The sequence below is a fragment of the Leucopleurus acutus genome, assembly GCF_964270905.1.
Source record: "Leucopleurus acutus genome assembly, chromosome: 8".
In the NCBI taxonomy this organism is placed as follows: domain Eukaryota; kingdom Metazoa; phylum Chordata; class Mammalia; order Artiodactyla; family Delphinidae; genus Leucopleurus; species Leucopleurus acutus.
In genome coordinates this window covers 3021934-3047110 of record NC_139151.1, presented here as the reverse complement: position 1 = coordinate 3047110, position 25177 = coordinate 3021934, and the positions used below count along the sequence as shown (strand labels likewise).

The 25177-nt window shown below is 43.0% G+C and overlaps 1 protein-coding gene across 3 annotated transcripts in view; it reads right to left on the bottom strand.

The window, feature by feature from the left end:
• Positions 1–25177, bottom strand: part of OPCML (opioid binding protein/cell adhesion molecule like) — a gene marked incomplete at both ends in the record, with an annotated part of 1080793 nt that overhangs the window by 92800 nt on the left and 962816 nt on the right. For all 3 annotated transcript variants that reach the window (XM_082844274.1, XM_082844276.1, XM_082844275.1), the window contains one exon: positions 12283–12408. In XM_082844274.1, the coding sequence (XP_082700400.1) occupies positions 12283–12408 (126 nt within the window). The remainder of the gene's footprint in view (positions 1–12282; positions 12409–25177) is intronic.

Here is a 25177-nt window from a genome sequence, read left to right as displayed (position 1 = left end):
CACCATATAGCAATGTCAGGTTTATGAGTCCTTCCCCTGCTCCGCTCTGGGCTCAGAGCAGGGACCATGCTCTGTTCAACTCATTTACCTGCAGCTTGGCCATCATATGGTGAATTTAACCAGAACTACTTTGTCTGTAAGTGACAGAAACCCAATTTAAAATAGCTTGAGCAAGAAAAGATGATTTATAGGAACTTTGGCTCCTTTTAGAGATGTAGAGGTTTTTAGAAAGAGATGTAAACGGCTGTGGAAAAGCAACACCAAGAACTGCAGGTGCTCACAGCTGGCCCTGAGGTCCTTTCAATCCACCATCAAGGGGGCTCGTCCAGGAGGTAGGGAGGAAACAAACTTCTCTGACGCTCCTTCAACATCTGTCCAGATGAAGGAGCTCCATGTCTAAATTAAAGTGCATTATCTCCAGAGGTGGCTGCAGTACGTGAGCATGGAGGCAGGCTGCTTATTTTCTATTGAAGCCTACAATTTTGTTCAGAAGCAAAAGTCACTGTGGACCCACTGCTGAGGCCAATTAGATCTACAGTACTTGTAAAGCTGGTCTCAATTTTATCAGATTTCAATGGCATAATCTGACATGGCAATAGCAAAGAGAAAGATTTACAACAGAAGGCAAGCAGCTCTGGATGCCTTTCCAATTCTGATTTTACTTTTGAGTTAGTTGGGCTTTTCACTTTCTGTGATACATGTTAATATCCCCTTTTACATTATAATCTAAAAAGCATTTGGAATAGATACTTCCGAATTCCATTCTCCCTTCCTCCACAAGGGTACATATTATTACTAACTCCTTCCTGGTTGATTGTGTGAAACTGAGACAGAGGTTTAGTGATCTGCCAGATTTACATAGATAATGAGTAGATCAGACATGCATTGTTCCTGGTTAAAGCCAGACATAAGAACATCACATTTCCAAGCCCTCTTACTCGCAACTGTCTTTGCATTTTCTAGTGACTTTAGAATAAACACCAAATTCTGTAAAGGGCTCTGTGTGACCTGGCCCCTGACTCCCCGACCCCAGCCCATGGTCTCTCCTGCCTTCTACACATTCAAGACACGGTTCTTTCAGGTGTACAGAAAAGTGATTCAGTTATACATACATACATATATATATATATATTTTTTTTCTTTTCAGATTCTTTTCCCTTATAGGTTTTACAAACTATTGAGTATCCTGTGCTATACAGTAGGTCCTTGTTGGTTATCTATTTTATATATAGTAGTGTGTATATGTTAATCCCAAACTCCTAATTTATCCTTCCCCAGCCCTCGCCCCTCCTACAGCTTTCCCCTTTGGTCAGTATTGTAAATCAACTATACTTCCATTTTTAAAAATTGAAAAAAAAAAAAAAAGAATTACTTTGTCATAGGGGAAAATGCAAGTTCTCTGAATAAGCAATTAATTTGGGTAAAATGCAACTGAAATATTTCTGATCTTTCTCTGTCATGTGAAAATAAACTTAAAATGATTTTTCCTCTAATAAAACAAAAATTGACTTAGGAATAAAAAGATGCAGTTCTTTTTTTTCTTGAAGCAGCACACACCCCCTCACCTCAGGTCATTTGCACATGCTGCCTCCCCTCACCTGGAAGGTTTCCACGTAATCTGGCCCCAGAGCATGACCATATCCCCATCCCTGTCCCTACTTAACTCCTGTTCATTTTTTTTTTTTTTTTCCTGCTGCACCACATGGCTTGTGGGGTCTTAGTTTCCTGACCAGGGATCAAAGTTGGGCCCCCAGCAGTGGAAGCACAGGTCCTACCTCTGGACCACCAGAGAAGTCCCTCCTGTTCATCTACCATGTCAGTTAAAGCATCACTGTCTCAGGAAAGACTTACCCTTGTCTAGCTCATACTGCCCGGCCACTCGTCCTTATAGCAGTTACCACACTCAGAAATTGCATATTCTTGGTGATCCGAATAATGACTATCTCCCTGACGAGACTCTAAACTCCATAAGGGCAAGAATCCTGTCTGTTTTACACACCAGGGCTGCTATAGAGGCAAGCAAATATTCTTGATACAGCAAAGGAATGAATGAATTCATGCAGAAGAGAGAAATACCAACACCATCTTACAACAAACATCAGGTAGCATTTCCAATTCCAACTTTACATTTGAGTTAGTTGCGCTTTTCACTTGGTATAGGACATGTTAATATCCATTCTTATTTTTAGTATCTAAAAAGCCGAGGGAAGAAGCTAAGTTTCCTTCAGGGCAGCCCTAATTTCTAGCTGCCCCATTTCTGATATACATGGTTGATCAACTCTGTGTAAGGAATGTGAGTAGCATTAAGTACAGTCGCACATCAAGGATAACAGTTCAAGGGCTTCCCTGGTGGCGCAGTGGTCGAGAGTCCGCCTGCCGATGCAGGGGACACGGGTTCGTGCCCTGGTCCGGGAAGATCCCACATGCCGCGGAGCGGCTGGGCCCGTGAGCCATGGCCGCTGAGCCTGCGCGTCCGGAGCCTGTGCTCCGCAATGGGAGAGGCCACAACAGTGAGAGGCCCGCGTACCGCAAAAAAAAAAAAGAAAAAGAGTAACAGCTCAAGACATCATGACTGCTTGCGCTAAGGTAAGTTATTTCGCCTGGACCCTCAGAAAGAGACCCCTGGGGGATTATTTTCTGTTTCTTAGTGAAGCCTTCTTCCCAGGGAGGAAGAGACTACCAAGGCACATGAGCCCACATTCCTAGTGTCCCAGGGTTTGATTCCCCACTTTGGAGCCAGGGTCAGGGTCATCAGCTCCATCAGCTCCACAGGGATGCTGGCTGCCTGCATCCCTCTGCCAGGATAGCTCGCTCTGCCCTCCTCCTGCTCACACAAAACAACTTCAGCCTCCCAAAGAAGAGATTCTCAGGAATTTATGACTCAATCAACTCACCCAAAAGGAGCATAAATGGGATTAGTTTTAATATTGTTAAGTTGCAAAAATACAGGCATATGTGCATGCCAAAGCGAAAATGTACGCAAGCAAAAGAGGAAAACATATGGGCACCCATATGGTGAAAAGCGCATTGCTAGACCTTCACACACTTCTCATTTACAACAAGAACCAAAGTTAGTGAACATAAATTTGCTTTGCAAAAATATGAGAGGAACAGCTTGTTTGCCCATAACTGTTCCACTGAACAAGATATGGATAACCTTGATTTCTCATCTCAGACACCTCTTTCTCACACTCCGGGGATTAATTAGGCTCTAAACACAACTTCAGATTAGAAACAAGGATCCTGGCTGCCTCGCAGGGAGACAAAGAAGTAGGAGCAGGAGTGGGTGAGGCAGTGGGTCAACTAATAGGCAATTCCTGTTAGTGGCCGGAACTCGCACCTGGGATGGCTTAGAAGAGAAATGAGGTTGGTAGGTCTCAGTGGGTTTATTTTAATTGAAGCAGAGTAACAACAGAGACCTGCCGCAGACAATGGCAGGGAAGTGCTTTTCATTTGGAGGCTTTTTTCTTAGCACAGTACTGAGTGGTGGCTAGAAACTGTCCAGACACAGGAAGGTAGGTGTGGAATTAGAGAGGAGAATGTAAGCACATGGGCACCCTTGGGTGCCCCAGATAACAAGCAGAATTTGATAAAATATATCACCTTATATTGTACCTGTTCCACCCTCAAGGGATGGGAGCCATCTTTGTACAGCGGACAGAACTCGAGACTTGAAAAACAGGGATGAGGGTCCTTTCACAGTAACCTTAGTTACTGTGAGTCATTCGCCATTAACGTTTTCAAGTCTGTTTCTTTGCCTGGGAAATAGGTAGAATATTTCTTCTTGGATCTATTTAGAAAGTTGCTATAAAGTCACTTGAAACGATGCGTGTGAAAATATTCCATAAACAGTACATTTTTACGTAAGCTGTTATTAGTGGAAACCTAGAGGTTCATTGTATTTATGATTCCTAGTTTGAACTTTTTATTTTGAAATAATTATTGATTCCCAAGAAGTTGCAAAAATAGTAGAGAGGGGTCCCGTGTACTCATCCCCAGCTCTCCCAGTGGCCGGCATCTTATGTAACTAAAGCGCATTATCAAAACCAGGTAACTGATGAGGGCACGAAGCAATTAACCACGTGATGGGGATTAGATCCCACCAGTTTTTGCATGTACTCTGTTTTTTTTGTTTGTTTTTTTTTTTGCGGTACGCGGGCCTCTCACTGTTGTGGCCTCTCCCATGGCGGGAGCACAGGCTCCGGACGCACAGGCCCAGAGGCCATGGCTCACGGGCCCAGCCGCTCCGCAGCATGTGGGATCCTCCCGGACCGGGGCAAGAATCCGCGTCCCCTGCATCGGCAGGCGGACTCCCAACCACTGCGCCACCAGGGAAGCCCCATGTACTCATTTTTTATGTCTTTGTGTAGAATTCGAACACTTCATCACACATTATCAATTCATCTAACTACCACAATAATCAAGACATGGAGCCAGTCTTTCACTGCAAAGCAACTGCTTCGTGCAGCCCCTTTCCCTCCCCGCCCCAACTGCTGGCAATCACTGATATGCTGTGCATCTTTGCAATTTTCCCATTTGGGGAATGTTATAAAAGTGGAATCATACAGTATCCCCACCCTTTGAGACTGACTCTTTGCGTTTGTATAATGCCCTAAGGCCCACCCAGGATGTCGAGTGCCCCAACAGTTCACTTCTTTTTATTTCTGAAATGCATTTCAAGGTGTAGATGCGACATAGTTTGTCTAACAAGTCACCCCTTGGACTGTTTCCAAGTTTGTCTATTACAAATAAAACTGCTATGTCATTCTGAATTTTTAGACGTAGCAGAGAGGTACTGAATCACTAATGAATGACCCAAGATGTTGAGGAACAAGAGACAAAGACAGAGATAGGAATAAGCATAATGATGGGCCTAATAATACGTAAAAAGAAAAGCACAATTATGAATATTAGCACTTTCCTTTCAGGGCTGCTGGGACATTAAATTAGTTAAAACATGTAAAGTGTATAACGGGTCTTGACACGCAATAAGCATGATGCTAACATAATGAGTTCTCAGGCTGACTATAAGCTACAAGGATTCTGAGAAGTAATTTAATTAAAACATGGCACAACAGCAATTTAGAAAACTGCTGGGCAACTCATATATGTGTGTCCAGTGCAATCACAAGCCTTCCATTCATTTTTTCTTTTGGTCCTTGTAATATCTGAGGAAGTTGGCGTAAATAGCCCCAGTCTGCAGTCCAGGAGATTGGGGATCCTGGAGATGACATGATTTTTCTAAAGTCACTCAGATTGTCAAGGCTCAGGCCAGATTTCAATCCCAGGTCATAAGGGCCTGAAGTCTAGTTCCATCTAGAAGCTGACCCTGCCAGCCATGAGGAACCGACACCTTCACGTGAGGGAGAGTTAGCGCTTCTGCCAGCCATGAGGAACCGACGCCTTCATACGAGGGAGAGTTAGCACTGCTTTTATTTGTAATGTTAAGGACCTGGCAATTTCTTTTAAGACTTTCCTCTCAAGAATTTCTAGCACGAAAAATAAGAGCTGCGGTAGAAACATTCTGGGACCAGTACATCTCCTAACCTCAATACCTAGCACAGTGAGCAGGAGAGAAAGACCTGCTCAGCTAGGTCAGAACCAAGGATGATGATTTTGCTGGAGTTATCCCTCTTCTCTTATATGGAATTCACTGGTCTAGCAACCTCATACGTCTAGAACAAAGCTGCCCACACTCCCCCCAGCATATGCGCCACTTACCACTTATTCCTGAAAGCTCACGGCCTTTCCTCAGAGAAGGCTCTCCCCCATACTACGTTCTTACTTAGGACGCATCCCCTTGGTTATATGGACACGACAAATTAGAAGTAGATAGAAGAAACACGAGTAAAAGGCACACGCGTTCTTTAGGAAGCATTGACAATCCTCCGATTTGAGAGAAGGAAGAAAAGATAGAGGAACTATAAAAAACTGAAACAAGAATTTGAGCAGTATTTTAGGGCCATGTTCTTTGTTATCCAGACCTCAAACAGTGAGACACAAACAATTGGTATGCACGATGTTGATATTACATTTTAAAAGTGAGGCCAAATGCCATCCACTCTCCTCAAGGCAACAGAGATGAGCGTAATCCATTTTTAATCTGCTTCCATTAAAGATGACTCAAGTCAATGCATAAAGGAATCAGCTTTGGTTACCTGGAAAATTCACTTCTGTGAAATAACTCATTCTCTTGCTCCCTGAGGTATTACTGTATAGGAGTCGATTGTAGCAGCAACTCACTCACAGGTGAGTAGCTGTCATCTTAAAATCTCCATGGAGAGGAAACAGGAAAGAAGACTTTATTATTCTCCCCAAACATCTGGTCTTTCCAAATACGTCATTGGAAATGGGGCCAGGTGTGCAAGCACTGCAGTGGATTATTACGGCGCCTTAAGAAGGAAAGAAGACCCTCCTTCCAACCGAACGGCCTGGGCTGTGTCCTCCGCTACTCCCTCTTCCAACATGGTTTTCCCATTATTCATACTTTTGCATTCAACGAATGCTGACCCAGAGCTGCTTCTCCTGTCCTTCAGGAAGGGAAGAGAAAATCATTCTTGGAACCCACCTGTGTCACAGTGTATCCCAAACACACTGGCTCCTTGCCAGTCCACTTTGGCTACCTGTGTGGGGACTGCCCACTTTTCCCTGGCCTGGGGTTCCATCATGATCCTAGTTTCTAAGCTGTGGGTCAGTCAGAGCAGATCCTACGTGTGAAGTCTACTAAACAAGAGCCGTATTCTCCAGCAAATCCATATGAATATATATATATACACTTTAAAGAGCCCATCATCTGCTGCTGAAAATAGATTAGATATAACTTTTATATCTAAAGCTAAAGAACAGATACTTGGTCAAATGCAAACCCCGCCCCCCCGAATGTGTGTGTACTTAGCACTTTGCTTTGAGATGTTCCCAGTGTTACTAATCATGATCCTGTAAAAACCTCCAGCTTTCCTCAGAAGTGAGGCAGATGTGCTGTGGGGATGCCTTCCTAGTTTCTGGGAATCCTGGTGCACCTGTCAGTATTGCAAAGGGAACTGGGGGTCAGAGGACTCCAGCTGCACATCTAGTCTGGACAGAAACACTAGGAGTCTTTATATCCACAACTGGAGTCACGGTGATTTTTTTGTTCAAACCTTTCACCCTGCTTTCATAAGAAGGACTTGCTTGGGGTTTGCTTGTTTGTTTTCTTTTTTTTTCTTTTTTTTTCTTTTTGGCGGTACGCGGGCCTCTCGCTGTTGTGGCCTCTCCCATCGCGGAGCACAGGCTCCGGACGCACAGGCTCAGCGGCCATGGCTCACGGGCCCAGCCGCTCCATGGCATGTGGGATCCTCCCGGACCGGGGCACGAACCCGTGTCCCCTGCATCGGCAGGAGGACTCTCAACCACTGCGCCACCAGGGAAGCCCTTCTTTTCTTTTTTAAATTGAGGTATAGTTGATTTACAATGTTGTTTGTTTTTAAGAGGAAATAAAAACCTAAAGATACCTTAAAAACCAAGTTACTTCAAGGGGGCTCCAAGGAAAGTGGCAAGGATGGGACTACTGACATCATGGAAATCGGAAAATGCCCTCAGGGCTCCCTTCCCTGCCTACCCTCAGCTCCAATCAGTTTTTAACATTTTACCATGACCTAAAATGCTTCCTTTTTCAACTACCATTTCAGCCATAGATCGTATTCCTGTTTTGTTTTTTCTTTAGAGCTGCATTTTTTCCTTCATTATGTCTACGTACTTTTTCTATTTCAGAGATTCCTCATTATTTCTAATCCACAAATGATTACTATTTTCTAGTGCGATCATGGATTTATGAGTTCATTTGTCTTTACCTTTTTCTATAATTTATAGAAATTGTCATGTGCTTAGTCTGTCATTTTAAACCATAACCACTATTCTTAATCTTTAATAATCTGCCCATTAAAATATTCTTTTTCTAAATGGAAGCCTGTTTATTCACTCCTGCTATACAGATCCCCAAATTTAAACAATAGTTTTCAAAGGTTGCATTAACATTATTACAACACAGCTGTCTAGGGGGCTATGTTCTCTGATGTAATTTTGTTGGAATTTCAAAGGAAATGTCATTACAACTTCTATTTCTTACTCTTGCTTGCTGAACTAAACAGTCAATTGTTTTAAAAATGCTATTTGTTGTTCAAGTTATATTGGCTGCTCTTCTAAACCTTTGAAAGCAACTTCCCAAAGTCGCCCCAACTCCAAGTGAGAAGGTGTGTCCTTCTAAAAATAAATATTAGTGGTCACCCTGCAGGTACAAATTTTAAACGTGCAAATCCTCCAGGTTCTAGTGCTTTTCAAACTCGGGAAATGATGCTTTGAGTTTAAATGTTTAAATGTCACTGAGAGGCGGGGAAGAAAGACAAAAGGGGAAATCAGAGACGGCAAAGTGAAGGCCAGAGCGATGAAAACACAAACGGGAACTTGAAAGCTGAACACAGGCTGGGAGACTTAAAGAGGAGAGAGGAATGTCAATTTGGGATTTTTTTTGAGGCTGCATTGCAACTATTATGTTATATAAAAGATTAGGAATATGTCTGAATCTTTCTTATTTTAAGAGGGAACCCTTACCATGGAACCATTATAAAGAATTGCTTTAAAACAGTTCCACAAAGTCAAAGCACCTTCCAAAAGATTCCTAGGCTGAGAAAACTATGTGTTTAGGATCACATAAATGCACTGAAATCAGTCTGATGGTTAGACATATTTCTGTGTATAATGTAAATCAAAATTCCCCCTGACTTTAAGCAAAATTTCCACGGATGGAGCTTGTATCTTTGGGAACACAAGCTACGGCTGTGTTTATATTAAAGTTGAGCTTTGTGATATCTCTTATACCTCCTTTAATACTCTTGTTAATATTACTTTATAATATTGACATTTTGGATTTCAAACCTGAGGTCTTTACACAAAGGATGTCTGGTGGATTTATTATCATTAACAAGGCAGGGGCTGAAATATGTATTCTCAATGTACATAGGGAACATGAGATAGTGAAAGTCTGAATAATGCTCCTAGTAGCACATCCAGTCTTTCATGTGGTGAATGCTTCTCACCTAATAAATGTTCCACATTAGGGGTACATTTTCAGGTCATTATTTCCTATATCTCTGTAGGTATAGTTTTCAAATTTTATTGAGATTTAATTCAAAGACAACAAAATGCACCCATTTTTAGTGTAGCGTTGATTCGTTTTCACTAATTTAAGCACCAATATAACGACCACGGTGCTCAAGATTTCCATCACCCCAAAAAGTCCCTTGTACCCTTTGTAGTCAATTATCCAAAAACCCCAACCCTATGTAACTACTGACTTGATTTTAGTCACTCTAGATTAGTTTTTGCCTGTTGTAGAATTTCATATAAATGAAATCATAAAGTACCTGTTTTTTTTTTCCGCTTCTCTTATTTAGCAGAATGCTTTCGAGATTCATCCATTTTGTTACATGTATCAGTGGTTTGTTCTTTTTAATTTCTGAGAAACCATCTGTTGCTTAAATTTACCACAATTTAACTATTTACCTGTTGAGGGTTTTGGCTTATTTATAGTTTGAGGCTATCATAAATGAAGCTGCTATGAACATTTGTGTACAATGTATATCTGTGGACATGTGTTTTCATTTATCTTCGGTAAATTCCTAGAAGTGGAATTGCTGGGTCATATGCTGAGTGTATGTTTAACTTTATTAACAAAGTGTTAAACTGTTTTCCATAGTACTTATACTGATAGCAACACTTTTGCCCCTTTCCTGTTTGTCCATTTCTGTTCCCCTCTAACCTTAAAAGACCCTAATTATAGGAATGAGATCACTAGGCAATTTAAACTAACTCCTGACCTATGCTCTCCTGAATGCACACCATGCCTAGTCTAACCTGTTGGTTCTTTTCCTAGATAAAAAGAAGTGAGACTAGCTCTTTACCCCAATAGCCCCCCCAAGCAACCCTGAAGGCAGATGACATCTGAGGAGAGAGTCAGCCAGTCTGCATGCAACGGAGCATGACGCAGAACTCCTGCTTAAATGATTCACTGAGATTCTTCCCCCCTTTTTCCCTTTAAAAACTGTCCTGGCTGAGCAGAATCTTCAGAGTTGGTCTTTGGACATGAGTCCACCATCTCCCTAGATTGCTGGCTTTCGTGATTAAAGCACCTTTCCTTTCTACCGACATTTGCCTCTCGAATTGTTAGCTTTAGAGTGGCAAGCTACTGAAACTAAGTTCAGTGACAATACCATTTTGTGGTCCCACGGTTAATGTATAAGAGTTTCAGTTGCTTCACATCCTCGTCAACACTTGATATTGTCAGTCTCTTAAATTTTTGTCACTCTAGTAGTTGTGTAGTGGAATCTGATTACAGTTTAATTTTCATTTCTATGATAGATATGTTGAGCATATTTTCATGTTCTTATTCCATTCATATATATTTTTTTGTGAATTGTCTGTTTCCGTGTTTGGTTCATTTCAAGGTAGGTGGTTAGAATTATGTTGTAAGAATTCTTCATACAGCACAGATGTAAATTCTTTGTCAGGTATATGGATGGCAAATGTTTGCTCCCAATCTGTGGCTTGTCTTTTCATTTACTATTAATGGTATTTTCAATATTGATGAGGCCAGTTATGAGTTGAATTTCATCCTCCACCCCGACGCCCCCAAAAGATACCTTGAAGTTCTAACCCCAGTGCTTCAGAATGTGACCTTATTTGGACATAGGGTCTTTATAGAGGTAATTAAGGTAATATGAGGTCATAAATGTGGGCTCCAATCCAATGTGTTTGCTACCCTTATAACAAGGGAAAATTTGACACAGAGAGATGCACACAGGAAGAAGGCCATGTGACCATGAAGGCAGGGATTGGGGTGATGTACCTACAAGCCAGGAAACACCAGCAGAAGCTAGGGGAGAGGCCTGGCACAGAGTTTCCCTCACTGGTCTCAAAAGGAACCAATCCTGGGCTTCCCTGGTGGCGCAGTGGTTGAGAGTCTGCCTGCTGATGCAGGGGGCACGGGTTCGAGCTCTGGTCTGGGAGGATCCCACATGCTGCGGAGCGACTGGGCCTGTGAGCCACAACTACTGAGCCTGTGCGTCTGGAGCCTGTGCTCCGCAGCAAGAGAGGCCCGCACACCGCGATGAAGAGTGGTCCCCGCTTGCCACAACTAGAGAAAGCCCTCGCACAGAAACGAAGACGCAACACAGCAAAAATAAATAATAAATAAATTAATAAACTCCTACCCACAACATCTTCTTAAAAAAAAAAAAAGGAACCAATCCTGCCTACACCTTGATCATGGGCACCTAGCAACCAGAGCAATAAGAAAATACATTTCTGTTGTTTAAGCCATGAGGTCTGTAGTACTTTGCTATGGCAATCACAGGAAAATAATACAAAAGCAAAGTTATCGTTTTTCTCTTATGCTTAGAGCTTTGAGTGAACTAGCAAGTCCTTGTCTAGCTCAACATTACTAAGATTTATTCCTAGTTTTCCTCTAGATTTATATTATTTTCTATATCACACACAGGCATACTCCACACATTTTCCTTTTAACTGGGTTTCATGTTTATATTTTCTAATGCCTGAGAAAGCACTTGTTTCTTGTATAATTTATAGAATTAATCAGTTTCTGTTAACAGGGTAAATACATCAGGTGGCTCTTTGCCCATCTCTCAAGTTCAACTTAGAGTAAGTTTTATTTCCAAAGGGATAAGGTCCACTGTCCTTTTGGTTCCCTTCCTATTAAGTTGGAGATGATCATAACTAATGTTTTAATACCAATCACTGAGCGCCCAGCACAGGCACTTGACCATTTCCAGCATCCTTCTTCCACTCTGGGTAAGTGTCCTGAAAGCACTGAGAAGGAGATCCTTTTTCTCCTGGATGCACAAAATAACACCAACATTTTCAGTGCACAGTCTAGCTTTCTAGCCCTCTACTTCAAGAAAGGACAGACAACCCACTGACCCATGCGTCCCCACCTTGAGACATTAGCATCTTTGTTGGAAGTTATTCTTATGGCATCTCTGTCCTTCATAGTTGGGAAAACACAAGTCTTCTAAGGTCATAAAAAGGACAGAGAAAATAACTCAGTAAATGTTCTCTACAAACCCTTCTTTAGAACGGAATACCCGGTGACTGATGCATGTAATCTATTTGTTCTTCCATCACTATGTTACAAATACAGCATTGCTTTCTGAGTCTTGAACTTTTGTTGTGCATTAGAAGCAAGTCTTCAATATACCAACTCTGAAAACTTCCTCCAAGTAAATGACTTACCCTTGACTGACAGGTGTCTCCATGTCACCGTTGGTTCAGGTCTGCCGATAGCAAGACACAGCAGGGTCACACTACTCCCCTCATTCACGGTGACGTCTGAGGAGATATTCATGATCTGGGGAGGAACTGTAAGGAGACAGAGGGGAAAAGAAATATATGAGAACGATTCTTGGCACAAAAGGAGGTGTTAGCCTATAAATATTCATACAGCATGTTTTTAAAAATAAATATTATTCTCAATAATAAATTTTAGAGTTTTATGCTTGATTCGCCAAGGATGTGACCATTAACACAGCATGTATAGGGCACTCATGGAAGCAGCTCTACATAATGTCTGGATGTACCACGATGCAGGTGTGTGTGTGGGGTTCTGGGGAAACAGTAACTGAAGAGACAGGCATAACTGATGGTTGATGGAAAAGCAGAACCAAAGGGAAAATACAAAGTTTTCTAAGAGTTCCTATCGGACCCGTGTGTTCATTCCTTTTAGTGGAACCCCTGGCTTATGCAGGAACCACACACGTGATCCCCAGCTCAGCCTTTGTTTCCAATGACTCATTCACAAAGCCTCAACCGCACTGGATTAGTTACCATTCCCCGAGCACTCCAGACTATTGAATTCTTTGACCTCACACAGGTTGTGCGGTCCGGGAATTATTTTCTTTCACATTTCTCTTCCTGGAAATCACATTTCTTTTCCTGGAAATTCTTGCTCCTTCCTTAAAATGTATCCTTTGCAACTCGGTTAAATTTTCACTGACTCTCCCACTCAGCATTAATTGCTTTCTCCCCTAGACTCCACCAGCAATGGTAGCCCCGGCTACTACTGTTACGCTAAGATCACATTATACAATTTATTTGTAATGGTGTCACGTCCGAGTAGTTAGGAGCAGAGCTCTGGAGCCCAGCTCCTCAGCTGCTGAGTGATCTGGGCAAGGTGAATTGTCTTCATCTCTTCAGGCTTTGTTTTCCTCACCTGTGAAACAGGTGACAGCAGTAGCTAAACTCATGTTATGAGGTTTCAATTAAACCATGGCTGACCAGGGCACCTGGTAGAAAGGAAGCAATCACTGGTAGCTGCTAGGATGACAGTGGTGACAAGGATGACAACAGCAATGATGCCATCTTTCAGAACAGACTGTTGTCCTCTCATGGGCCAGGTCCACGTCCATTTACCTGTCAGCATCACAAAGGCTGACGTGACCCCTGGTCTTGCTGTCTACCTTGTCCTACCTCCAGGCCTGATTTTTAATTCAATTTGAAGCTGGGCATCGGAAAATACCTAGATTCCTTCTCTAATCTTACTTCTCATCGCCCTCAACCTAGTTGGGTTTCTCTCCAATTTCCACATGGTCAACTGCAACAACCTCCCACCTGGACCATCCCACCTGGCCTCTTTCCAATTTTGGATCCTCCAACCTGCCCCCTCCATGTGACCAGAGTGATCTTTTCAGGCAATAATCTCATCAAACTGTTAGCCCCGCTACTCGCTCCCTTAGCTCACCGTGCCCCCCAGGCTTCGCACAAGCCTATTTTCCCTGACCTGAGCCCTCTGCAGTCTAACCCCAACCCAGCGACAAGCCTCTTCCTGGCAGCGTCCTCACTAAGGCCGCTCACTGAACACTCTGGACCCAGCTCCCCTGGGAACACGGCGGAGGCACAGGCCCTTCAAAACCTTTGCTTTTCTTCTTCTTCTTTTCGTTTCCTACCTGAAAAGACACGGCTCATCTTTCAAGGGACATCAAAGGTCACCTCCCCTTTGCAGTTTTCCCTAACCTCTCCCCAAATCCTGTAAAGAGAATCTCCCACCTCCCCACCTGGGGTGGGGACTGAACGTGTTGTACTTACAGCTGATATTTTATGCCTGTCTCTTTACCTAGAGAGTGAGGTGCTGGAGGAAAAGGATGGAATGACACCCACCTCTCTTTTCCTCAGTGTCTGGCACAAGGCTGACAAGGGTACCTGCTTAATTGCTCTTTGAAAGAAAGATCCAAAGAACAGATTGAACACATCCCAAAACTAAGGAGGGCAAAGCTTTTAATGGAGGATTTCTGATACCTAAAACTTTCTTCTCAATTTTCTTTCAGATTCTCAAAACAAAAGGAAGGGTGGACAACAGAGAGAGGAGGCTCCAAGCTTATAGCTATGCTGATTTATTCCAACTGCCAGTTTAATTATGAATTGTTAATTACCAAACAGGTAGAGTGCTGGTGGATTCCAAACGACCCTGAGTCAGTGGCAGAGGAGAATTGGGACTGATGCTTGATCCAGACAACTCTTCAGCCTGGAGTTTTCTGCTGCTGAGATCTTAGAGGAAAGTCTCTTCAAGGAGAAGCCGTAAGTAACATGGAGAACACTTGCGATCTTAAGGGAATCCACACGAGCAAATAAATAAAAATTACCTGGCTTATAAATCTGCCCACTTTGGATTATTTCTGCATTAGGAATTGGCCTGAAATTTCTTTGCACATATTTTACCGAAATACACAGTGGGAAAAAATAGTGTACTTTCTAACTACACTGCATTCTCTTGAGAAAACTGTACTACTCGTTTTTCAGTATTTTCCAGCTTGTTAAAAAATTGTTCTGGGCTTAGAAATGTCAATACTTTTTCTCACTTTTTTAGAAAGCAACAACTTCAGTGAACCTCCCAGAATATTCTCAGAATAATGTCTGCTTTAGCCAGATGTGTTAGGCCATCTGAAGCTCTCTTTCTCTAGACCCAAGAGTCTCTCTGTTTGTAAGGTGGACACAGCTGCGGTGGGAGGGTTGGGGGCATAGCTGGTCAGTGGAGGAGAATTTAGGACATTGCAACTTTGATGCCCAGGGACAGATTGCTCAATACGGCTCCCGATTCAGGGCTATCAGTTCCACGTATGTTATGTTTCATCAGATAGTTTAAAAGGTCCTGGATTAGGAGATATTTGTAAAATTCTACAGATATTTGAGGGACATCCTCATTCCCCAGGTGATTTACCCCCCTTAGGAGGGAGTTTCCTGGAGGGGGATAGTGAAGGTTGATGCAAACGTTTCACCAAGCCTCAGGCAGTGAACCCCTCCATCTTCTGCAGGCCCACACTGTCCTCTGTCACTTTCCCAAAGGAGGAAAGGTAAGGACAGTGTCAAAGGTGAGGGTCGCCAGTAAGACAGGAAACACAGAGAGTGACATGGGAGAAAGGAAAGTTCTTTCTGTTCTCAATTATGACATCATTATTAGTGTGTAATAGGTAATAATATGTATTACTTATTAACATATGACTTGATGACTTTCAACTTCCTTACACATGCATTATCTCATGGATTCTGCACAAATTATGAGATAAACAGAACAAATATTCTCACTATTAAAAATGAAGAAACTGAGGCATGGGGAGGGTTAAGTAAACTGCCGAAAGTCACGTGGTCAGTAAAGGGCAGAATTCTTTCCATTATATTACATCGCCTCTCTGTTTAACCTCCCATCAATGCCCTAAACACGATATTTGTATTTGCATTTTCTGTCTCCTCTGCTTCGAAGGTCCTCCCTCCTGCATCTTCCCTCACGGCGATGCCACTGGTCAGCCGGCTTCCCCAGCGCAGCGCCTGCCGCTGAGTGTGGGGCGGTGCAGTCATCCTGGTTTCTCCCGTGCTGAGCTTGCCACGGGGGGTGCTCAACACTTGTAATTCATTTAAATCTGATTTGAATTTGGCAATAGCATCATGATCCTCCCCTTGTTTCTGTGATAACCTTTGAACAAAGGAGCACTTGGAAATAAATTTAAATGCTTCTACGTATTTTGACAAGAGAGCTTTGTTCAATTTTCAGACACATATCTGTGGCAAATGAGTCTATCTATCTATCTATCATCTATCTACCTATCTATTATCTATCTACCTACCTATCATCTATCTATCGCTAGTGTTTATGAATATACAGATAAACATGAAACATGTATAACAATCTTACCAGAAATGCTGAAATTACTTAAAGAAAATGGCAGGACCCACAAGAGTCTAATTAAAGGATTACAAATAGCACAGTGTGTTCCCAGTCGCATCTACAGACACTGGGGACCCTCCCCTGCAGGTCACGCATGCATCTGGTTATCTTCTCATTGACAGTGGTGGGCTATAATGTGTCCTAACATGGCTGGGCAGATCGATCACTGAACAACTACAAGGACTTCGGATTGTGGTCATTTTATTTATTTTTTTTTAAGTATATTTTATTTTATTTATTTATTTTATTTTTGGCTGTGTCGTGTCTTAGTTGTGACATGCGGGATCTTCGTTGTGGCATGTGGGCTCTTTCGTTGTGGCACACAGGCTCTTCGTTGTAGCACACAGGCTTCTTTCTAGTTGTGGTGTGTGGGCTTCTTTCTAGTTGTGGTGCGCTGGCTCCAGAGTGTGGGCTCAGTAGTTGTGGCACACGGGCTTAGTTGTCCCGTGGCATGTGGGATCTTAGTTCCCTGACAAGGGATCAAAACCGCGTCACCTGCATTGGAAAGCAGATTCTTTACCACTGGACCACTAGGGAAGTCCCAGAGTGTAGCCATTTTAGATGGATGGATGGATAGGTAGATTGATCGACTGATCGATCGATCGATCGATATAGACATACAGATACACATCTATACCTATACAGAAATAGATATAGACATAGATAAAATATTGTCTCTCCATACACATACAGAGAGACAGACAAACACAGTTTTATCAGATTGCAATCAGTGTCTTGAGGAAGGAAGGTCTCTTTGGGCTCGGGGTTGCCAAGAGGTATTTACACGTTCTCTTTACCCTCAGCATGGCCGAGGGCTCTTAAACATACCAATGTGTCTTACCCATGGCCCTTCCTCTCCAATCTCGCTGCCACTGGCTTAGCTGAGAAGCTCATCGTCTCTTCCTCGGAATATTACAAGTCTCCTCATTTCTCTACCCACCACCATTTCATAACTCAGACCCCATATGCCCCCCACAGTTACATCTTAAATATTTTGCTTCTGCCTAACACCCTCAACCTTTGCCCCTGGCTGAGACTATGAAGCCCAAACTTCTGCACAGGATCTACAAAACCATTCCCAGCCTGGCCATAGCCTCAGCGCCAGCCCCTCCTCTGACAAGGAGTCCCACATCTCTCTCTGGGGCTACATCGTTCTCTCTTGCCCATGCCTTTACACACCGTATTCCTTCTGCTGCAGAAACACTCCCACTAGTGTGCCCTATGAGCTGCTCACCCTTCAACACTCAACTTGAATAAGACCTCGTTTATGACGCCTTCACTCTTCCTTCTTCCACTCCCAAGGAATTCTTGTTTATGTCTTCATCATACCATTTATCTTTAAAATTGAGCTATTCCAGGGACGGGATCTGCTATATTTACCCTTTTTTTAAAAAAACCTTTTAATTTATTTATTTTTGGGCTGCGTTGGGTTTTCGTTGCTGCACGTGGGCTTTCGCTAGTTGCGGTGAGCGGGGGCCACTCTTCATTGCGGTGCGTGGGCTTCTCCTTGCAGTGGCTTCTCTTGTTGTGGAGCACGGGCTCTAGGCGCGTGGGCTTCAGCAGTTGTGGCGTGCAGGCTCAGTAGTTGCGGCTCGCGGGCTCCAGAGCGCAGGCTCAGTAGTTGTGGTGCACGGGCTTAGTTGCTCCGCAGCATGTGGGATCTTCCCGGACCAGGGCTCAAACCCACGTCCCCTGTGTTGGCAGGCGGATTCTTAACTACTGTGCCACCAGGGAAGTCCTGCTCTATTTATCCTTGTATTCCTATTATATAACACCAAGCCTGACATGAAGTAGCATCCTTCCCCCCAAATGCAGTGCACTTATGTGTAAGTTTTTAAAGTGTGTGTGTTGCCATCTGGCAAGTGTTCGCCACTCTAGACATTTGACATTTGCCCTTTCCTCTCCCTGAAATACTCTCCACCTTATTCTTTCGTATTTGTTTCCTTCTGGGTTCAGTTTTAATATTATTTCCTCGGAGAAGTCTTCGTTGGTGACCCCGGTCCTCTCCCACCCATCAAATTCATGTGCTCTTCTTACAGTCTCTTCTCAGCCTTCAACTGTCTCCAAGAATTCTCATATGCTTTCGTGCTTCTACAGACACTTGCACGATTATTTGTCGAAAGTCTCTCTGGCACTGGGCTATAAGCTTTAAAAACCACTGTACTCCCAGTGTGCTGAACTATGCTTGGCACATAGGTGTTTAATAAAAATGTATTATATGAATAAGGGCCTATTATCAAGACTGTGTATACACGTTACCGTATACTTGTGAGAGAGCAAGCCTGAGATAGGAAAATCTTTCCTAAAGGAGAAATGTTTCTTTGTGCAAAGGTAATTGGGGACTGAACTCTGGACATACCAGCACCACCCTACACAAAGCTGATATGACAAGGTTGAAACAGTGTACGAGAGGCCGTGCACCGCAGCTTAGGTTCTAGAGTCCAGTAGACTTGTGCAACCCTGGGCAACGCTGGCTTAGCCCCTCTGAGCTCTGCTTCTTCATTTGTAGAATGAAGATGATAGAATTTGTCTCTCTAAGTTGTTATGAGAATTAAGTGTAAATGTGTATAGCATGCTAGTACAGTGCCTGGAAATAAGTAAGTACTTAATAAATGGTATCTGTTATTGTTCATGTTTATCTATGATTGTTAATATACATGCCATTTAAAATCTGATAAATGGCTAATCTGTGCCTAACTGCTCATTTTCTAAACCTCAATTCCTTCCATTTTAAGTCAGCACTCATAAATGACGTTTGCCTTGGATAGCTGGGACAATTCCAGAGTAAAAAGTAAATATTTGATAACTAATTGTTAATTTCTGCCTCTTAATCTGAGCTATCAAACCCAAGTGAATGCGTAGGGCAAATCGCACATGTTTATATAAAGAAATTACCTGGCTCTTCCTTACCTATTTTCTTTTAGGGGCCTCTGTTTCTGTTTCTAGAAAGAACAGGGTAAAAACTTCAGCACCATGCCCTCTTATTTCAAGGGCAGTAATTCCACCCATTGCAACTATACCCTGTCTCTGTCCAGGCACAGTGTTTGAGAGTCACGTTTTAAGTGTTTTATTTAAGACTGAATGGCACAGTTAAAACAAACAGAAAAGAGAATCTTATAATTTGGAGTCATAGAGGCTAAAGTCTGAATACCATTTTTTTTCCAACTACTTTCTGTGTGATTAAGTCCTTTAAGCGTAAGCTTCCTCTACCATAAAATGGGCATAAAAATATTTGCCACAAAGGGATGTGAGATTAGAGATAACGATTTTAAAGAGATTTAAATAGTTATTATTGTTGTTTTCACATTATTATTATTATCACTATTATCCCCAGAGAATAACAATATGTCAAGAGACCATGAGAAAACTAATATAAATATGAACTGCTTTCTACTACATTTTTAAACACTCAAGGCTTGTTTATTAAAAAAATACAGTAAAGGGCTTCCCTGGTGGCGCAGTGGTTGAGAATCTGCCTGCTAATGCAGGGGACACGGGTTCGAGCCCTGGTCTGGGAGGATCCCACATGCCGTGGAGCAACTAGGCCCGTGAGCCACAACTACTGAGCCCGCGCATCGGGAGCCTGTGCTCCGCAACAAGAGAGGCCGCGATAGTGAGAGGCCCGGGCACCGCGATGAAGAGTGGCCCCCGCTTGCCACAACTGGAGAAAGCCCTCGCACAGAAACGAAGACCCAACACAGCAAAAATAAAGTAATTAATTAATAAACTCCTACCCCCAACATCTTCTTTAAAAAAAAAAAATACAGTAAAGACTTTTAAAGACTCATTGTTTTATTCTAGGATTACCTTTTGTTTTGTGTTTTAACAAGGAAGCTTATTTCATAAACTAGAGTTAAGACTAATTTGGGAACGACAGTACACATGCTAGGCTTGGTCGTGCCGTATTTTCCATACTAAGTATTATTTTATGGTGCAAAAGGCATTACACCAAATGTCAGGAGTCATAGGTTCGAATCTTGGTTTCTCCATAGCTGTGTGATCTTTTGTAAATCAGTTAACCCCTCTGGCTTTGGGGCGTGTGTGTTGTGTTTGTATGTGTATGTGTTGTGTGTGTATGTGTATTTGTGTGAGTGTGTGTGTGTATGTGTGTGTGTGGTGGTGATGGTGTCTGATTGTTTATTTGGTTAGTTTTGAGTGAAGAAGTTAGATTGTGAATTTTCAGGTCCCTTCTGGTCTAAATTCTGTGAGTTAATGATCTTCTAGCCACAGTGCAAGTTCAAGGGGGCTACTCCTGGGAACAAAGTGCTACCACCACCAGGAGCAACAACAAAATAGCTAGTGTTTATTTACTTGAGGCTGGTATTAAGTGCTCTATATACATTATTTCCTTTAATCCTTAACACAACCCTAGTAAATATTCCCTGTTTAAAAATCAACATAAGGGTAGACGTCTACATCAGTTAAATAGAATTAAGTGTCCAGAAATATATCCATACTTTTATGACCAATTAATTTTCAACAGGATGCAAAAACAATGCAATGAAGAAAGAAAAGTCTTTTCAACAGATGGTGCTGGGGTAACTGTATATCCACAGGAAAAAGAATAAAGTTGAACCCCTACGTCACATCATATAAAAAAATTAACTCAAAATGCATCATATACCTAAATGTAAGAACTAAATCTTAGAAGAAGACAAAGGTGTGACTCTTTGTGATCTTGGATCAGGCAATGATTTCTTAGACATGACACCAAAAGCACAAGCAACAAAAGAAAAGAAATAGATAAGCTGTACAGCATTGAAATTTTAAAAACTTTTAATTCTGTGCAATTTGAAGCAAAGTTTGTGCTTCAAATGCCCCTATTGAGAAAGAAAAAATCCCCACAGAATGGGAGAACATTTTTACAAATGATATATCTGATAAGGAACTAAATCTAAAATATATGAAAACGCATGCAACTCAACAAAAAAATACAAATAACCCAATTAAAATGTGGACAAAGGGATCTGAATAGACATTTATCCAATGAAGATACAGAAATAGCCAGTATGTACATGAAAAGATGTTTAGCATCATTATTCATTAAGAAAATGCAAATCAAAACACAATGAGTTTCCGCTTCACAACCACTAGAATGGCTATAATCAAAAAGACAGATAATAACAAGAGTTAGTGAGGACGTGGAGAAATTGGAACCCTCACGCATTGCTAGTGGAATTGTAAAATGGTGCAGCCACCTTAATAGACAGTCTGGCAGATCCTCAGAAGATCAAAGATAGAGGTATCATGTGACTCACCAATTCAACTCCTAGGTACATACTCAGGAGGAATGAAAACATGTCCACACAACAACTTTTACACAAATGCTCATGACAGCATTTTTCATAGTAGACAAAGATCGGACACAACCCGAACAGTCACCAACAGCCGAATGGATAAGCAGAATGTAGCGCAACCATACAATGGAATACAATTCACCTATAGAAAGAAACAAAGTGCTGATGCTTTAACATGGGTGAACCTTGAAAACATTAAGTGGAAGAAACTAAACACAAAAGGCGACATATTACATGGTTTCTACTTATATGAAATGTTCAAAAGGGGCAAATCCATAGAGACAGAAAGTATATTAGTTGCCAGAGGCTGGGGAGAGGGGCAAATAGGGAGTGACCGTTAATGGGCCTGGGTTTCTTTTGGTGTGATGAAGATCCTCCAGAATTGGACAGCAGTGATTGTTCTACAACCTTGTGCATATATAAAAGCGACTGGATTGTACACTTTAAAAGGATGAATTTTCTGGTGCGTGAATTACAACCCTATAAAGATGTTGTTAAACAAACAAACAAGGTTTGTCAGCTCCTGAGAGGTAGAACCAGATGTTCTTGCACTAAGGAGAGAAGGCAACCTCCCACCACATAGGGTTCTCAGAAAATATCTTCCTCGTTTATTGACGGTTCCATGCATCTGCTTAACTCTCCATTTCTCATTGCTTGCCTACTGTTTCCCTTCCCTTTTCAAGACAACTAGCCGTGCCCAGCCATGTCAGCCTCTCTGCAATGCTCAAAGCGCCCTGTACTCGCTCATCATTCCACACTTTTATCTATGCTCTGTCCTCTGCTCATGTGCCTTCTTCTTCCCCCCTCCTCTGTCTGTTCTACTCCTACTCATGCTGGAAAACTGAAATTGAGATATAATAGCCTCCCTCCATCACCTCTCCCCATCCTAGAGGTGAGTATGGGGAGGTGCTTCAGGGCTCCCTGTGCATAACGATGTACTTTATTCATTCTAAAACATTAGCTGAGTGCCTAACGTGTCCTAGGATTACTTTGGTGGCAGAAGAGTGGACAGACAAGTCCCTGCCTCATGTTAACTGTGGAGCTTAGTGTCTAGAGGAGACACATGTGACACTGACACATTATCACTGACACATGAATCAATGTGTGATGAAGCTGTGGGTGTGCAAGAGACCAGGGGAGCCCATGATGGGGGTCTGTCCTGGCCGGTGGGTCTGGGTGAGGGATTTGCTCTGAGCAGAGCTGGGCAGAGGGATCAGCATATGCAAAGGCTTTGCAGAGACAGGAAGCAGGGTGAGCTTGGGGGACTGTGGCTGAAGTGAAAAGAGTAAAACCATACAAGCTGAGGCTGGATAGGCGGGGGGAAGAACTCATAGGCTCTTGGAGGAAATGCTAAGATTTTTATCTTTTTTATAAGAGAAATAGGGGGACATTAAAATGTGTGATGATGATGATCACGATGGTGATGATGATGATGGTGATGATGATGATGGTGATGATGATGGTGATGGTGATGGTGAGGATGGTGGTGATGATGATCGTGATGATGGTGATGGTGATGGTGATGATGGTGGTAGTGATGATGATGATGGTGGTGATAGTGATGATGATGGTGATGGTGATAATGATGGTGATGGTGATGATGAGGATGATGGTGATGATGGTGATGATGATTATGGTGATGGTGATGATGGTGATGGTGATGGTGATGGTGATGGGTGCTGGGGGAAGGACAGATTACACTGGGAATAGGGCAGAAGTGCGAACGGGAGAACTGGCTCGGATGTTGCCCAGCAGGAAGGTGGTGGTACCTTGGACAAGCGTGGTAGCAGGAGAGATGGGCAGAGAGGGAGAGGTGTGAGAGACATTTGGGAGTTAGAACAAGCAAAGCTTGGGGATGGACGGGATTTGTGTTAAAACACTTCTCACAGTGTTCTGTTGTCATCTATGTCTCTCTTACCCACTAGGCTGGGAAGGGGTCTTCATAATCAAGGACAGCTATTTGTTCATTTCAGCATCCTTAGGGCCTCTCAATGTCTGGTATCCAATAGATGCTCAACACGTGTGCCGGATTTAACTAATAGTACAAAGAGGCTTCTAGAAAACATAAGCTCTCAGGATCCAGGAGGGCAGCCAGGGAGCTGGGACTGGCTCAAATCGCTTGAGGTCACATCCTAAGTTAAGACGCAGGACCAGTTTACGTGGTTTTAGACTCTGAGTGTGAACATGGACTCCCTCTGTGCCCTGGTGTGATGTGGTTTTATGTTGTCCTGCATAAGATGAGACCTGCGGGGCTCCGACTGCTTTTCTCTTCTTGGATCTATTTCAATGCGAGGAACACAGGGAAGGAGAACAAATGGTTATGAACTACACATGAATACACGCCGGGGACCAGGACATCACCAACCCCCCAGGCTCCACAGAGGCTGTCTGTGATGGCCATCTCCACTCTCTCTTATGGAATCTATTTATAGACACAGACACACATCTCCTATTTTTAATTTGCACAATTCAAGCAACTGACCATGATCAGAGAAACTCCGTTAAGGGTCCTTCTCCCCTGCCTGCTCTTTCTGGGGCAGGGAGACGCCTCCCTCTGGGGCCTCCTTTTGTTCCTTCCTCTCCAACTCCCCACTTCCCCTGAGGCTTCTGCTTGCCACACATACACTCAGAAGCTCAGGGTTTAATTTACATCATACAATTTTCAAGTCAAAAGGGGACCTTAGGGATCACCTAGTTCAACCTCCTCGTTTTGCACTAAGGAAACACTCACGTCCCAGTTCCAGTTCTGTCAAGTGTGTGTTGTGAGGTGACAGGTGAGTCCCATGACATCTCTTCACTCAAGTCTCTCTACCACTTCAGGACCCCCAGGCCCTGGTCTCAGGCCTCTCTCCTTCTCTTCTCTCCCCCTTTACTTGGTCACAGTTATCTTTTGTTGTGCGATCCCTCTTATTCATGGCATGACCTTGAACAAGTCACTAAATGTCTGTAACTCCCATTTCCCAAACTGCAAAGCAAGGTGGTGATGTCGGTCACTCACAGGGGCCTTGGGAGGAATAAATGGTAAAGGAATATAAAATGCTTTAATCACAGTGCCTGTCACATGATAAATGTCAATATCACGGGCCCTTTAATTCTACTTGTAGATTTTTTTTTTGCCAGCAACTCTCATTTTTTGAAAACTTCATAGGTGGCAGGAGGCACCATACAAATAATTTCCCACACATCACTTATTTCATCCTGTGGAAACCTTGCCGGGAAGGTTTACTATTTCACATTTTAACAATCAGGAAGTAAAGGCAGAGAGAGGTCAAACAAGCGGCCGAATGTCACACAGCAACGGAGGAGAAGCTGACATGCGCACCCAGTTCCCACTGACTTCCGAACCCCAGGTCTCAGCACTGCAAAGCCACATCCGGAAACAGCCCGTCTGCTGGTTCCCAAAGCCATGCGCCCGGCACCCCAGCTCAGGGCCTTCAGCTGCACACAGCATGCTGGCCACGGGGGACTCATGTCGGCTTTGGAGCAGAAGCTGCCCTCCTTTGAGTATCTGGAACAGGAGGTAATACCAACGACACTGAGCGGTGGCAGGACCAAATGAGGTGGCCCGGCGGATGTTCCAGCATCTTCCTAATCACTGGCCTCTTCTCATTTTCTGCCT